Genomic DNA, 16,215 nt, shown 5'->3' with positions numbered 1-16,215 from the left:
TCTCAAAGCTTCATGCACAGACAGTTTTCTATCCAGTTTGCGACTTGATTCCTTGAGCCTCATCTTTATTACCTCTTTTGTGGAGCACCTCATCAAAGTCAAGATATACTGCATCAATCATATTTCCGTCCACTGTGATCACATCCTCAAATAAATGTCATCAGATTTTCTAAGCATGAACTCATACAAGTTTTTTTTTAAAAAGTAAAAAACCCTTGAACCTCAATTGCTTCATTTGCAAGTAACCGTTCCCATTATCAACATCAAGCTAATTGGTCTCCAAATCCCAGGCTGGTACCTCTGCTTCACTGAAGATTGGAATTGCATTTACCATTGTGCCGCACTTTCTGCATCCAAGGAACTGTGAAGGATGCCATGCAGTTAACCCCATTTCTCCACAGTCACTTCCTGAAGTACTTTTGGACAAGTTCCTCAGGGCCCAATGTCTTGCTCGAGTTGCACACCACGGAGAGATGGGGCGCGGGTTCTGAGCCTGCGCCACTCCCACACAGCGACCTCCCGATTTCAGTTAATTCCTTCATTAGTCCCCCACATGGTTCAGTTGGGGAAATACGCTACATTAGGTGGAACTGGGAAATAGATGAGAAGGGTGCCCGATTTGGTGCCCGATTTGATGCACAATATGCTCATCGCAAGTTAGGACACAGTAGGGGCGCTACAAGTCACCTTGGCAACTGAGCGAGAAACTAACGTCCACACTGCGTACAGTTCTGGTCACCATATTAGAAAAAGGATATAAAGGCACTGGAGAGGTTGCAGAGAAGATTTACAAGGAATGCAAGGGTATACATATCAAGAAAGGATGAGCAGGCTGGGTCTCTTTTCTCTGGAAGGCGGAGGGGTGACCTAATAGAGGCCTTTAAAATAATGAAAGGTTTTGATAGCATGGATACAGAGAGAATGTTTCCACTTGTGGGGAAGGGCATAACTAGAGGTCATCGATATAAGATAGTCACCAAGAAATCCAATAGGAAATTCAGAAGAAACTTCTTTACCGAGAGTGGTGAGAATGTGGAACTCGCTGCCACAGGGAGTGGTTGAAGCGAATAGTATCGATGCATTTAAGGGGAGGCTGGACAAGCATATGAGGGAGAAGGGAACAGAGGGTTATGCTGATAGATTTAGATGAGGAAAGACAGGAGGAGATTCGAGTGGAGCATAAACACCGGCATGGACTGGTTGGGCCGAATGGCCTGTTCTGTGCTGTATATCCTGTGTAAAATCACCCAGAAATGCACTCAGTCTGTCACCCATGGAACCTTGCCTCAGCCTGGGTCGGCAGTTTCAGTGGGGAGGGAGAGAATAAATATTATGCGTAAAATGTCAACCCTTTGATTAAATAATCTTTCATCTGTTGGCCAGTTTTTTTTTCTGTGTAATGTTTTGCATCTTCTTCCTTCCGACAGGTTTTATTCCTCCTCCCCTCATCTTTGGCGCTGGCATCGATTCAACTTGCTTGTTCTGGACCACAATCTGCGGGGAACTGGGAGCGTGCATGTTATACGACAACGTGGTTTATCGCTACCTCTATGTCAGCATTGCCATCACTCTGAAGACATTTGCATTCATCCTGTACACCACGACCTGGCACTGTCTGAGGAGGAACGCCGGCAAGTACATTAGAGACGATGAGGGCAATCTTCAGCCACTGACAGCAAGCGACCTGTTTGCGTCGACCCTCACGTTGGACACTCTAGGGAGGGACTCCAGCCAACCTCAATCACAAAAGACCAAATTTATCTACAACCTTGAGGACCATGAATGGTGCGAAAATATGGAATCTGTCCTATAAAAAAAACATTTTACATTCATTGTACGTTTTTTGTTTTGGGGGAATGGAGACACATCATAATTCCCAGATGGTACATTCTTAAACTTTTCAACAAAAACTATTTTATCTTCAACGTTTTTTCTTTCCAGGCCAAGGGCAGGACCTTATAATGACTGCGGAATGACTATTGAAAACTTTGTAACGTTTGTGGGAAAAAAAAGGGTTAATCAATATCACCCACTTATGGAAGTGGCCCTAGAAATAGTGGATGCATTGGTGATCATTTTCCAACAGTCTATTGACTCTGGATCAGTTCCTATGGACTGGAGGGTAGCTAATGTAACACCACTTTTCAAAAAAGGAGGGAGAGAAAAAACGGGTAATTATAGACCGGTTTTAGCCTGACATCAGTAGTGGGGAAAATGTTGGAATCAATCATTAAGGATGAAATAGCAGCGCATTTGGAAAGCAGTGACAGGATCAGTCCAAGTCAGCATGGATTTATGAAAGGGAAATCATGCTTGACGAATCTTCTGGAATTTTTTGAGGATGTAACTAGCAGAGTGGACAAGGGAGAACCAGTGGATGTGGTGTATTTGGACTTTCAAAAGGCTTTTGACAAGGTCCCGCACAAGAGATTGGTGTGCAAAATCAAAGCTCATGGCACTGGGGGTAATGTACTGACGTGGATAGAGAACTGGTTGGCAGACAGGAAGCAGAGAGTCGGGATAAACGGGTCCTTTTCAGAATGGCAGGCAGTGACTAGTGGAGTGCCGCAGGGCTCAGTGCTGGGACCCCAGCTCTTTACAATATACATTAACGATTTAGATGAAGGAATTGAGTGGAATATCTCCAAGTTTGCGGATGACACTATACTGGGTGGTGGTGTGAGCTGTGAGGAGGACGCTAAGAGGCTGCAGGGTGACTTGGATAGGTTAAGTGAGTGGGCAAATGTATGACAGATGCAGTATAATGTGGATAAATGTGAGGTTATCCATTTTGGAGGCAAAAACACAAAGGCAGAATATTACCTGAATGGCGGCAGATTAGGAAAAGGGGAGGTGCAACGAGACCTGGGTGTCATGGTTCATCAGTCATTGAAAGTTGGCATGCAGGTACAGCAGGCAGTGAAAAAGTCAAATGGCATGTTGGCCTTCATAGCTAGGGGATTTGAGAAAAGGAGCAGGCAGGTCTTACTGCAATTGTACAGGGCCTTGGTGAGGCCTCACCTGGAATAGTGTGTTCAGTTTTGGTCTCCAAATCTGAGGAAGGATGCTCTTGCTATTGAGGGAGTGCAGCGAAGGTTCACCAGACTGATTCCCGGGATGGCAGGACTGACATGTGAGGAGAGACTGGATCGACTGGGTCTGTGTTCACTGGAGCTTAGAAGGATGAGAGGGGATCTCATAGAAACGTATAAAATTCTAACAGGACTGGACAGGTTAGATGCAGGAAGAATGTTCCCAATGTTGGGGAAGTCCAGAACCAGGGGACACAGTCTAAGGATAAGGGCTAAGCCATTTAGGACTGAGATGAGGAGAAACGTTTTCACTCAGAGAGTTGTTAACCTGTGGAATTCCCTACCGCAGGGAGTTGTTGATGCCAGTTAATTGGATATATTCAAGAAGGAGTTAGATGTGGCCCTTACGACTAAAGGGATCAAGGGGTATGGAGAGAAGGCAGGAAGGTGGTACTGAGGTGAATGATCAGCCATGAGCTTATTGAATGGTGGTGCAGGCTCAAAGGGCCGAATGGCCTACTCCTGCACCTATTTTCTATGTATTGCCAAGGGTCATAATCACAGCCAACGTCTTGCTCGAGTGCCAAGTTACGCTACGCCACGGAGTGATGGGACACAGGTCTAAGCCTGCAACTACCCCACACACGGACCTCCCGATTTCAAATCATGCTGCTATGGGCAGTTGCCAAGTGGAGGCCAGGCACTTTATAGGACCAACAGTTCTCCTTTGACAGGGCCCCCCTTTCGCCCGCAGTAGGGTGAGTCGGACACAGCCCCTGCCTCCCATATGCTTTTCCTTTGCCTTCTTCACCCGGAGGGCAGGAAAAAGGAGCGGGAAGACCACCGAATCCCGACTCGTCCAACTATCCGGCAGCGGGACAGGCTGTGAACGCAGCCCTTTTAAGGAGGCAGAGTGAATATCAGACCTACCGAGGGGCCACGGTGAATGAGAGCCAAGGCCACGTGTGAGCTCGAGGTGAATGATGCGTGCCACGGAGCTCAATGAAAACACCTTGACCAAAATAAAGAACAAAAAGGATCTCTGAGTAATGAGAGTCCAACAAAATCTGTGAACACTGTGTTTCTCTTGTAAATAAATTTGTGAACTTCCCTGCACTTAGCGGTAGACAGGAGAAATAATTTGCCTCGCTGGTGTCGCTCAGAAACGTTTGACTCCTGTCCTTGGATATAAAAGAAGTCCACCTTGACACTACGCCTTCCCCGCGCCCCCCCCCCCCCCCCCAAGGAATCGCTGCCCCCTCACGCCAAAAAAATTAACACTTCAAAAGTTGTGTTTAATGTGTTGCCTGAAAGGTTATATTTGTTTTAAATAGCAATTCCCAGAGCTCCCTAATGGCTCAGTGAAAGTCACCAGTCTATTCAACATTCGCTTTGCTTTATTTTAGGTCACCGGTGTCTGATACGTGCAGAAATCAGAGAATCATATGTCTATGTCGGCTCTTTGCAAGAGTTATCCTATTAGTCCCAGTCCTCTGCTCGTTCCCCATAGCCCTGCAGATTTCTCCTTTTCAGGTATTTATCCAATTCCCTTTCGAAAGTTACTATTGAATCTGCCAAAAAAGAGCTATCCAGCCTAGCAGGTTATGGCACTTCAAGTGCATATCTAAGTACTTTTTACATAATATGAAGGTTTCTGCCTCGACCGTCTTTTGAGGCAATGCTTTCTAGATCATAAGTTGCTGTGTAAAAAAAAAAGTCATTTCCCCCAGGATTTTTTTGCTAATTATCTTCGATCTGTGTTCTTTGGTTGTTGACCCTCCTGCCAGTGGAAATCATTTCTCCCCATCTACTCTGTCAAAACCCCTTGTAATGTTTGAACACCTCTTATTAAATCTCCCCTTAACCTTCTCTCCTCGTAATGAATCAATAGCCATCAAACCAAGTTACTGCGAAATCCACACACAGAGATTTGGTTTATCCAATGTGCAGTGCACACTTTCTTCCTGTGGGGAGATAACCCATTTACCCGACCAATTGGAGGGGAGTTGAGGAGAGATCGATCACCCAGAGAGTGGTGAGAGTCTGGAATGCACTGTCTGAAAGGGTGGTGGAAGCAGAAACCCTCATGTGTAAGAAGTACTTGGATATGCACTTGAAGTGAAGTGCCATAATCTGCAAAGCTACGGATGCGCGGCTAGGCTGGATAGCTCTTTTTCGGCCGGCACAGACCTGATGGGCCGATTGGCCTCCTTCTGTGCCGTAAATTTCTATGATTCGATGAGTGCAACTCGACAAGAACCAAGAACTGGGGGCTTACCAAGTGCACTGAGCTAAAATTATGCAGCCCACCTACACCGAGCATTGGTCAGTGTCCCGCTGATGGTTCAACCAGGATCATATCTATGAAGCATTGGCTTGCAGTTCTGTTCAACCCTAGAGGCATCACAACTGAGCCCAATTCTATTATAACCCGACATCTCTCTCACACACTTATCTTCGATAACAGGTCAACTTGGTTTTAAGTCAGTAGTGGAAACCCTGGTTAAGGACATTCCTTCTCCCAATCCCAGATGTGTTCAGATCCACAGGGGCTTTCCAGGTTGAGATGTGAGCACAGACCAGGAATAGAACTTGGCTCCTGAGGCTCAGTTGCACACTGGGCAGAGCAGCACCAATGGTGTCATCAGGGAAGCCTACCAGGAGGTTGTCCAGTGAGGGACAATTCGAGCGGTCAGATTCTCGTTCAAGCAGACCCATTCGGTATTTTGTTCGTGACCATGTGTGTGACGTCCTTCATAAAGTATAGGCATGTATAGAATAACACTGTATAAAAAGAAACGCAATCTTGTATCATTTTAAGACATTTTTCAGTCATCCTCAGAGGGTTACCCCTCACGTAAATACTTCTTCACAGTTTTGTTGAGCAAGAGGAAGACCCTGAGAACGACAAATGAGTACAGACACTGGTGTAAATTGATCGAGAGGAAGGTGTTCTACTGCATTGCCACAAAAAGTTTTCATTTTCTTAAAGCAAGATACCCATAGGAACGGTTCCGTGACTCCAAGCTTCCAGCGGGCAGCGCAGATCAGAGCATTGGGATCAGCTTATGCTTCCTGTCGGGAGGTCAGGATTGCAGAATCGCCCTTCACGTGCTTGTTTGTGGTCGGCTATGGCTCAGTGGGCAGCACTCGTGCCTTGCAGTCACAAGGTTGTGGGTTCAACTCCCACTCCAGGGACTTGAGCACAAAATCTAGGCTGGCGCTCCACTGCGGTTAATGAGGGAGTGCTGCACTGTCGGAGGTGCCGTCTTTCGGACGAGACATTAAACCAAGACCCCAGCTGCTCTCTCAAGTGGACGTAAAAGATCCCGTGGTACTACTTCAATGAAGAGCAGGGGAGTTGCACCTGGTGTTCTGGCCAATATTTATCACCAAGACAGATTATCTGGTGCGCAAATTAGCTGATGAGTTTCCTACATTACAACAGTGACTAGAAATTGGCGATAAAGCGCTTTGGGACATCCTCAGGTCGTGGAAGGTGCTATATGAATTCAAGTCTCTTTTTTGTGGCACTCAGTCTTCCTAGTTCCTGTGTTTTGAACTTTCAGACTGCTGGTCAAATGCAGCCTTGGAGTGGTATTTTGTACCAACTCTTATCTGCAGTGAGGTTCCTTCCAAGACATCATGAGGTTCCGCTACAGATACCACTCACCACTCCCTCTATATGAAATCCCCCATCTCAGCTGAATTGCAAAGTGGCGAGGGCGGGTGGAGCGGAAAGGAGGGAGTATCAGGTATGGGCTAAGTGCCTCCACACTGAGGAAGGGTTATCCCCAGATCTCATGTCCCAGAAAGATGATTTAGAGTGGCATTGAGAGGGGTCTGGGAACATTTTAGCTGTCCCTTACAGGCACAAGTGGTATGTGTTGCCTTGGGGGATCCCTGTAATATATATATATAGCTCCACACAGTGAACTCCTGTGGTAATGCAGCCATTGCTGTTTACAACAATAAAGAGGGAACAAGTCACTGGACAGGTTCCTGAAGTTGTCAGCCATCTTAGAGCCTGTGTGTTTGTGAGGTCGTACAAAAGATATCACAGTCCCCAGAAGGGAGAAAGAATTGGAGGGGGAAATACCCGACAAAATTAACTTCTTTAAAATGGATACGCTACAACTATTTTCCGAGGGGGCCTGCCCCAGCAAATCCACTAAATGGCAACCTTGTAAAGGGGGAGACAACAGGTATAGCTGCTTTTCCCAGCTGTACTTTAAGTCTTTCTGACACTCATTTCACTGCGATTCATTGAGGCTTGCTGCCCTTACTTCACATTACATATAAATATATTTATTTCCCCATTTCCTTGGTCTCTCCTTACTGGGCATGAAGTGCCAGGCATGCTGGCAATCTTCCCCCAGCCACTAGGAGGTGAGTTGAGTTGAGTGGGCTACCCATTGCTCTCCCTTCGATTTCCCCTCCTCTTTATCTGTCCCCCCCCCCACCATCCGTTGCTTCCGTATAACACCACTGACATACTGTTGGCAAACTATCCAGGATTTGACTTGTATGCACTCAGGTTTGCCTATTTTAGTCTCAAGCTCCAGATTTAATCTGTCATTTTTTTTCTCCCATCACGAGGCATATGCTATAATACACTCCCTCAGGTAAGCTTTGGCTGTCCTCCAAAGAATGGATACAGGTTTGTCTTTGTCCTTGATCTGCAGTTTGCCAATTCTGTTTTTGCACCTGCCTTCCCTGTAACAAGTACTAATTTAAGTGCCAAAACTGGCCTATTGTAATTGATTACCTCAGGGATCTGGAGAATTCTACTTCTACAATGGTGTCCTCTAATTGTGCGATGGCGATGCCAACTGACTCTGCTCTCACTTGAAACCTCTTTTTATGGTGTAATAATAAATAACAACAACTTTTATTTATTTAGCGCCTTTAATGTAGTAAAACGTCCCAAGGTGTAAGCTCATACCTCAAGGGCCCCTATTCTGCTCGCTGGCAAGGAATGTCAAGGGCAGCAAATCCAGGGATTCATCACTTGATTCAAGTTCCCACCCAAAATAGCTGGGCAGGATTCTCACTGGGACTAGCACAGAGTCTCACCTTCCCACAACCTCTGCAGGACTGAAGTTCAAATTGAGCACAGACTGGTTGAAAGAGCGCCCTCTCTTTGTGCTGGCTGTAAGGACCCAATCTAACATGAGCTCAGGCATTCTCAACCCAATTTCGAGTGAGCCCCAGTCCTCAACATTAATTGGTAATCTCACACAAACGCAACATTCACTCATGACTGCGGAAAAGCTCTGTTGTGGGGTGGGGGGAAACCACGGAGACAACTTTGGTGACCGAGAAGATGGTTAGAACCCAATAAATATTTGCATGGTGTAGCCACTCCTCAAGTCATTGAAACATCTCAAAGTACAAAGTACGCACAACAGATTACTATTTGGAAACTATTGCTAAGTGGGCAGCATCCCACAAACAGCGACGAGATGAATAATCAATAAATCTATTGGGGTGGGGGGGGGGGTTGGTGGCATTTGTTGAAGGAGGAACGTTGTCCAGAACATAGAGAATTCCATGCTCCTCTTCAAATCAGGCCATGGAACATCCACCTGAACAGGCAAAGGGACGTCAGTTTAATGTCTCATCCAAAGGATAGGACCTCCCAGAGTGCAGGACTCTCTCAGTATTGCGCTGGAGAATCACCTTAATTGATGAGGTCAAATTTGAATGAAAGACTGGGACACACAGTCTGCTTACCAGGTGCTACCAATTGAGCCAAGCTGGCATTTTGTGAACAAGCACAAAAAAGGCTTTAATCACATTTCTTATGAAACCCTTTTAAGTTGTGTTTAGCTCATGGCTTTTGTAATGTACCATTGTATCCACTATTTATTTCTATTATAACAATATATTTTTTATTCTGTTTTTGTGCAAAACAATCTCGAAGTCCAGCTTTTAAATTCCTTCAATATCTGGACCATGTCAACCATTAACCATGATCTTATTGAATGGCGGAGCAGGCTCGAGGGGCCGTATGGCCCACTCCTGCTCCTATTTCTTATGTTCTTAATCACTTGCTGCTCAAAAAAAAAAGTGTCATATTATGAGTTGCATTTCTCAGAATCCTTCTACGCCCTCCACTAACTATCATCCTGTGTGAAGTCATTCCCACTTGTTCCGATAAGGAATTGGGTTGACACCGCTCTTTACAGCCAAGAGGACCCAACGGCAGGAGAATTTCATCCCATTGGACCAGCCTCAAATTGAATCTAGGTGCAGAGGTAAAAGGTTAATAGAATCTTTTTTTTTTAATAAACTCAAACTATTTGAGAAGATCTTTTGAAGGACCCGGTTTAAAAAAAAAATCTTGCTATACTTTTGATTTTGGTGCAAGGATGTCCAGCTTGGACTGGGAGTAATGAGAAAGGATTAAAAGTTATAAAATATTTTATATACTGGGATCTAGATGATATTTCTTGACCCTCTTGTGCTCATGTTCTTGGTTTCACTGTCCAAAGATTGTATTGTACCATTTTCTGCTATGGATTAAGCTTTTGATAAATCATTCAGTTGAATAGATTTAGGATTACATTTGACATCCATTTAGTTTGCACGATAGTCAGTTCCGGTTACTTCATCAGAATCCCCATCGTTTGGGTGTTACTGACGTTCATAGAATTCTATCAAATTTTACAGAAACAGCCCAACTGGTCTATGCCGGTGTTAATGCTCCACAGCTTTATCTTTTGTTTGTAAGAGGAAAAATGTCTCAGCCTGTTCAACCTTTCCTGATAGGTATAACTTATCAGTTCTGGTATCATCCTTGTAAATCTGTTTTGCATTCTCTCTGGTGTCTCTATATCCTTTTTATAATATGGAGCCCAGAACTGTTCACAGTACTCCAAGTGTGGTCTAACCAAGGTTAACATGATTGCTCAACTTCTCAGCTCTTACCCTCCAGAAAGAAACCCTACTGCTTGGTTTGCCTTTTATAATGGCTTTATAGGAATTAACATCAATTGGTTCATCATTAATTCCAAATGCTTCCGCATTAGCTGTGTGAATGCTAATTTGAGTCCATCATCCTATAATACATTTCTCCTCTTTGGATTGGTTAGTTTGGATGGCACAAGTGTCACCAATCAAAAAGCAAATGAACAAAAGTGCCCCCTATTTAAAGGGACACAAACAATTCATTCCAATTTATAAATAAAAACAAAGGAGACTTGTCAAATTAAATCATAATTTTATTACCAGTGTCCACAATGCCCTCCAGTCCTTGTGGTGCCTGCTGGTCACGGAAGGCCACAAGTGTACATAGAAACATAGAAACATAGAAAATAGGTGCAGGAGTAGGCCATTCGGCCCTTCCAGCCTGCACCGCCATTCACTGAGTTCATGGCTGAACAGGCAACTTTAGTACCCCATTCCTGCTTTCTCGCCATACCCCTTGATCCCCCTAGTAGTAAGGACTACATCTAACTCCTTTTTGAATATATTTAGTGAATTGGCCTCAACAACTTTCTGTGGTAGAGAATTCCACAGGTTCACCACTCTCTGGGTGAAGAAGTTTCTCCTCATCTCGGTCCTAAATGGCTTACCTCTTATCCTTAGACTGTGACCCCTGGTTCTGGACTTCCCCAACATTGGGAACATTCTTCCTGCATCTAACCTGTCTAAACCCGTCAGAATTTTAAACGTTTCTATGAGATCCCCTCTCATTCTTCTGAACTCCAGTGAATACAAGCCCAGTTGATCCAGTCTTTCTTGATAGGTCAGTCCCGCCATCCCGGGAATCAGTCTGGTGAACCTTCGCTGCACTCCCTCAATAGCAAGAACGTCCTTCCTCAAGTTAGGAGACCAAAACTGTACACAATACTCCAGGTGTGGCCTCACCAAGGCCCTGTACAACTGTAGTAACACCTCCCTGCCCCTGTACTCAAATCCCCTCGCTATGAAGGCCAACATGCCATTTGCTTTCTTAACCGCCTGCTGTACCTGCATGTCAACCTTCAATGACTGATGTACCATGACACCCAGGTCTCGTTGCACCTCCCCTTTTCCTAATCTGTCACCATTCAGATAATAGTCTGTCTCTCTGTTTTTACCACCAAAGTGGATAACCTCACATTTATCCACATTATACTTCATCTGCCACGCATTTGCCCACTCACCTAACCTATCCAAGTCACTTTGCAGCCTCATAGCATCCTCCTCACAGCTCACACTGCCACCCAACTTAGTGTAATCCGCAAATTTGGAGATACTACATTTAATCCCCTCGTCTAAATCATTAATGTACAATGTAAACAGCTGGGGCCCCAGCAGAGAACCATGCGGTACCCTACTAGTCACTGCCTGCCATTCTGAAAAGTACCCATTTACTCCTACTCTTTGCTTCCTGTCTGCCAACCAGTTTTCAATCCACGTCAGCACACTACCCCCAATCCCATGTGCTTTAACTTTGCACACTAATCTCTTGTGTGGGACTTTGTCGAAAGCCTTCTGAAAGTCCAAATACACCACATCAACTGGTTCTCCCTTGTCCACTCTACTGGAAACATCCTCAAAAAATTCCAGATTTGTCAAGCATGATTTCCCTTTCACAAATCCATGCTGACTTGGACATATCATGTCACTTCTTTCCAAATGCGCTGCTATGACATCCTTAATAAATTGATTCCATCAATTTCCCCACTACTGATGTCAGGCTGACCAGTCTATAATTCCCTGCTTTCTCTCTCCCTCCTTTTTTAAAAAGTGGGGTTACATTGGCTACCCTCCACTCGATAGGAACTGATCCAGAGTCTATGGAATGTTGGAAAATGACTGTCAATGCATCTGCTATTTCCAAGGCCACCTCCTTAAGTACTCTGGGATGCAGTCCATCAGACCCTGGGGATTTATCGGCCTTCAATCCCATCAGTTTCCCCAACACAATTTCCCGACTAATAAGGATTTCCCTCAGTTCCTCCTTCTTACTAGACCCTCTGACCCCTCTGAATGCAGGGGACCTACGTTTGTCTTTACTAACCGTTTTCTCTTTACATATCTATAGAAGCTTTTGCAGTCCATTTTAATGTTCCCTGCAAGCTTCCTCTCGTACTCTATTTTCCCTGCCCTAATCAAACCCTTTGTCCTCCTCTGCTGAGTTCTAAATTTCTCCCAGTCCCCAGGTTCGCTGCTATTTCTGGCCAATTTGTATGCCATTTCCTTGGCGTTAATACTATCCCTGATTTCCCTTGATAGCCACGGTTGAGCCACCTTCCCTTTTTTATTTTTACGCCAGACAGGGATGTACAATTGTTGTAGTTCATCCATGCGGTCTCTAAATGTCTGCTATTGCCCATCCATTGTCAACCCCTTCAGTATCATTCGCCAATCTATCCTAGCCAATTCATGCCTCATACCTTCAAAGTTACCCTTCTTTAAGTTCTGGACCATGGTCTCTGAATTAACTGTTTCATTCTCCATCCTAATGTAGAATTCCACCATATTATGGTCACTGTTCCCCAAGGGGCCTTGCACAACAAGATTGCTAATTATATGTACACAGTGGACATCGTGTACTCCCTCTCTGGGGACACCCGGGCATGGATGTAACCACGGAAGAGAGGCGGGCCGTTGGGCTGTATCATTCCGTCAATGGTGCGTTTTCTGGACCAGTGGATGGCCACCTTGACCAGGCCCAGCAGCAGACCCACAAGGAGGTCCTCTGACCTGCCTGCTCACCACCTCCGCACCGGGTGGCCAAAGATCAGGATCGTGAGACTGAAGTCAGAAATTGAGGGGCAGCCCCTTCCAATAGTGGAAGATGGGGCTGCAGCCTCTCACAATCCATGCAGCCATGAAACACAGACTCATCCAGGCAGACGTTACAGGCAGCCTGGGAGTCCATGAATCTCCAATTGCACACCATTGCTCCATGCAACACCCTCCACGACAGGTCCCCGATGGAACAGGGGAAGGTTCCCTCGCAGAAAGCCCTCCACTTCCACCAGGCGGCAAGGTGGAATGCCAGGGTGTGTCCGGATGGGAGATGGAAAACCAAGCCAATGGAAGACGAGGTCGATGAAGTGAAGAGTGTGCAGGAGCAGACCATACAGGAAACCCCTCCGCGTCGACTGGAACAGCACGAAGGGGATTTCCGAGAGACGACTCAAGTTGAGAGGCGGAGGTTCCCAAGGGAGGGATTCAGGAGGGTTCTGTCCAAGTGGGGTTCAGCTCAGACGGGATTGCTCCACGCGCTTGAGCTCAGGGCTGAACGCTATAGCATCTGGATGGCATCGGCTGCGAGCCGGATATAGCGCCAGGACATCCTGTGCAGTAACCCATTTCTCCAACGGTTGCAGCCAGATCTCTATTTAAAGAGCAACATTTTTTAAACTAAATCAGGAAAAAGTCAAAGACGTCAAGCTGATCAAGATACTTTGTCTCAGTAAGGCAATAAGCAATGGTCTAATTTTATTTTATTGTGCAATTTCGATAAAAGGCCCAGGCCTAGAAACTTGATGCTGCTCGTTTTTCAGGCATAAAATGGGCGCCTAAGCATCCAATATGGCGGGTAGGCGAGGCACGTGCGTTCATTACGCGCCGGAAGTGCGCCGACCGCTATATTGGTAAAAGCAGATATCGAAGCGTCCAATTCCAGCCTCTGACGTAGGCATTAGGCTCCTTGGCTATGCAAATACATGAGGCCCCCTTTGCTAAATGGTGCTGCACTGAATACAGGTGACGCCAAGATTCAGGAAAATGTGGACTGCATGAGGACTAACCAGCGGCCCTTAATGGGACCACTGCAGGCCGCTACCAAGAAGGTAACTTTGTCAAAAAAAAAATGTTGCTGCATGTGGAGCCCAGAGGTGTAGGAGTGTTCCTCCTGTTTGCAGTCCCAAATTTGAGATTTCATTACTGTTTAGCAATCAGATGTGTGGGAGCCCTGCTAATTTTATTTCCTTGCCTAGCACAGGGTGCTGAGGCCAAATATAGCCCCCCCACCCCCCCGCCCCACCTCCCAAGTGCTGAGAACGTTTAACTCGACGCAGAGAGAAAATTGAACCTGGAACCTTCTGGAATCTGACTATTGCTCGGTACCACCTCAGGAGCTGTCTTTGCCCAATGAGACATTGAGGAAGCCCAAATTTCCTTTCTTTTTAATTAATATGAGGTACGACACTGTGATAATGTTGCATGGACCTTGGTAAAACCCCCTCCCTCCCCCACCCCTCCCCACCCGCCAGTGTCACAACCCATCACTCAGAAAATCTGCTCCCAATTAATCATAAATTGATTGTAGCTTGGGGGATGGGGGCAGAGGGCTGGCTGGTTCCCTGCTTCTCCAGACCCCACAAGGAAGTTAAATGTATCTTTTTAATGCGCCTTTTAGCCCTCCATTCACTCCTGCGCTGGGTGGAGCTGGTGAGAAACACTGTTGATTTAGGCTCAGGTCTCCGAGCAACAATTGACATCATCAGGGCCCGGCACCCATAAGTCAAAAAGGACCCCTGACAGCTTTCGGCAGCTGACCTTGCCACCCGCTGGTTTAAAGACAAACCTGTCCACTCCTGGCGGTTCCAGGGCAGGTAAGTAACTTGGGCAATTTTCACTGCAGGTCCGACCAGTCTCTGCCAGGCAGGAAGGGTTGAAATCGCCCTCAGTGTCTCTCTAGATACTTTAACATTCAAGATTTTTTTTTAGTCCTTGTTCTGCAGTGGCTCAGTAATTTTGCTATTTATACCCACACCATCAACTCAGCTGCTGGTTGCTAAATCTAGCATGACACATTCCACAGGGATCACAAGAGAAATGTACGACTGTGAACTGCATTAATTAAAAAGGGCGTGTAGGTTGTCATGCCAACATGCTGCACGGGACAGCCGTGAGACCAGCTCATACCCGTCTGATCCTTCCATTCCCCCACTACACTACCATGCCCTCATCATCCTCATAAGCAGTCCCTCGGAATCGAGGAAGACTTGCTTCCACTCTAAAAGTGAGTTCTCAGGTGACTGTACAGTCCAATACGGGAATTACAGTCTCTGTCACAGGTGGGACATGTAAAGTCCTTACTCTACAGCATGAAACCACACGAGGCACATTTCAGGGACAAGGCCACTCTGTGACCTTAACTCTTTATTACAGGACTCCAGAAGTGATGACCCTGCGTGGGACCTCCCTTTATATACCTGAGTGATCAGGTAAGGAGTGTCTCCCACAAATTGACCCTCTGTGGTCAAGGTGTGCATCTAACTTGTGTGTATACAGTAATACAGTGGTGTTACATTGTAGTTACAAACATGACAGGACAGACAGTGGTTGAAGGAAAGGGTGGGTGGGACTGGTTTGCCGCACACTCCTTCCGCTACCTGCGCTTGTTTTCTGCATGCTCTCGGCGACTAGACTCGAGGTGCTCAGCGTCCTCCCGGATGCTCTTCCTCCACTTAGGGCGGTCTTGGGCCAGGAATTCCCAGGTGTCAGTGGGGATGTTGCACTTTATCAAGAAGGCTTTGAGGGTGTCCTTGAAACGTTTCCTCTGCCCATCTGAGGCTCGCTTGCTATGTAGAAGTTCGAGTAGAACATTTGCTTTGGGAGTCTCGTGTCAAGGCATACGGACGATATGGCCCGCCCAACGGAGCTGGTTGAGTGTTGTCAATGCTTTGATGCTGGGGATGTTGGCCTGATCAAGAACACTGACGTTGGTGCATCTATCCTCCCAGTGGATTTGCAGGATCTTGCGGAGACATCATTGGTGATATTTCTCCAGCGCTTTGAGGTGTCTACTATATATGGTCAACACCTCTGAGCCATATAGGAGGGCGGGTATCACTGCAGCCCTGTAGACCATGAGCTTGGTGCCAGATTTGAGGTACTGGTCTTCAAACAATCTCTTCCTCAGGCAACTGAAGGCTGCGCTGGCACACTGAAGGCAGTGTTGGAACTCGTCATGATGTCTGCCCTTGCTGATAGTAGGCTCCCGAGGTATGGAAAATGGTCCACGTTGTCCAAGGCCGCGCCATGGATTTTGATGACCGGGGGGCAATGCTGTGAAGCAAGGTCAGGTTGGTTGAGGACCTTTGTCTTACGGATGTTTAGTGTAAGGCCCATGTTTTCATAGGGCTCAGTGAAGTCCCATAGGTACTGTAGCATAGTGGTTATATCACCGGACTCGTAATCCAGAGGTAAAAACAGAAAATGATGGAAATCT

At 46.2% G+C, this 16,215-nt stretch overlaps 1 protein-coding gene across 1 annotated transcript in view; it reads left to right on the top strand.

Moving 5' to 3' along the window:
• Window positions 1-1,849, top strand: part of LOC139228143 (solute carrier organic anion transporter family member 3A1-like) — a 215,057-nt gene extending 213,208 nt beyond the window's left edge. Inside the window, exon 11 of the mRNA XM_070859332.1 lies at window positions 1,428-1,849. Within this exon, the coding sequence (XP_070715433.1) occupies window positions 1,428-1,813 (386 nt within the window). The 3' untranslated portion in view covers window positions 1,814-1,849. The remainder of the gene's footprint in view (window positions 1-1,427) is intronic.
• The last annotated feature ends 14,366 nt before the right edge of the window (window positions 1,850-16,215 follow it).

The sequence above is a fragment of the Pristiophorus japonicus genome, chromosome 17 (genome assembly GCF_044704955.1).
Source record: "Pristiophorus japonicus isolate sPriJap1 chromosome 17, sPriJap1.hap1, whole genome shotgun sequence".
Taxonomy (NCBI): Eukaryota; Metazoa; Chordata; class Chondrichthyes; family Pristiophoridae; genus Pristiophorus; species Pristiophorus japonicus.
Note: the sequence above shows the minus strand (reverse complement) of the source record. Positions and strands in the feature narration are given on the sequence as shown.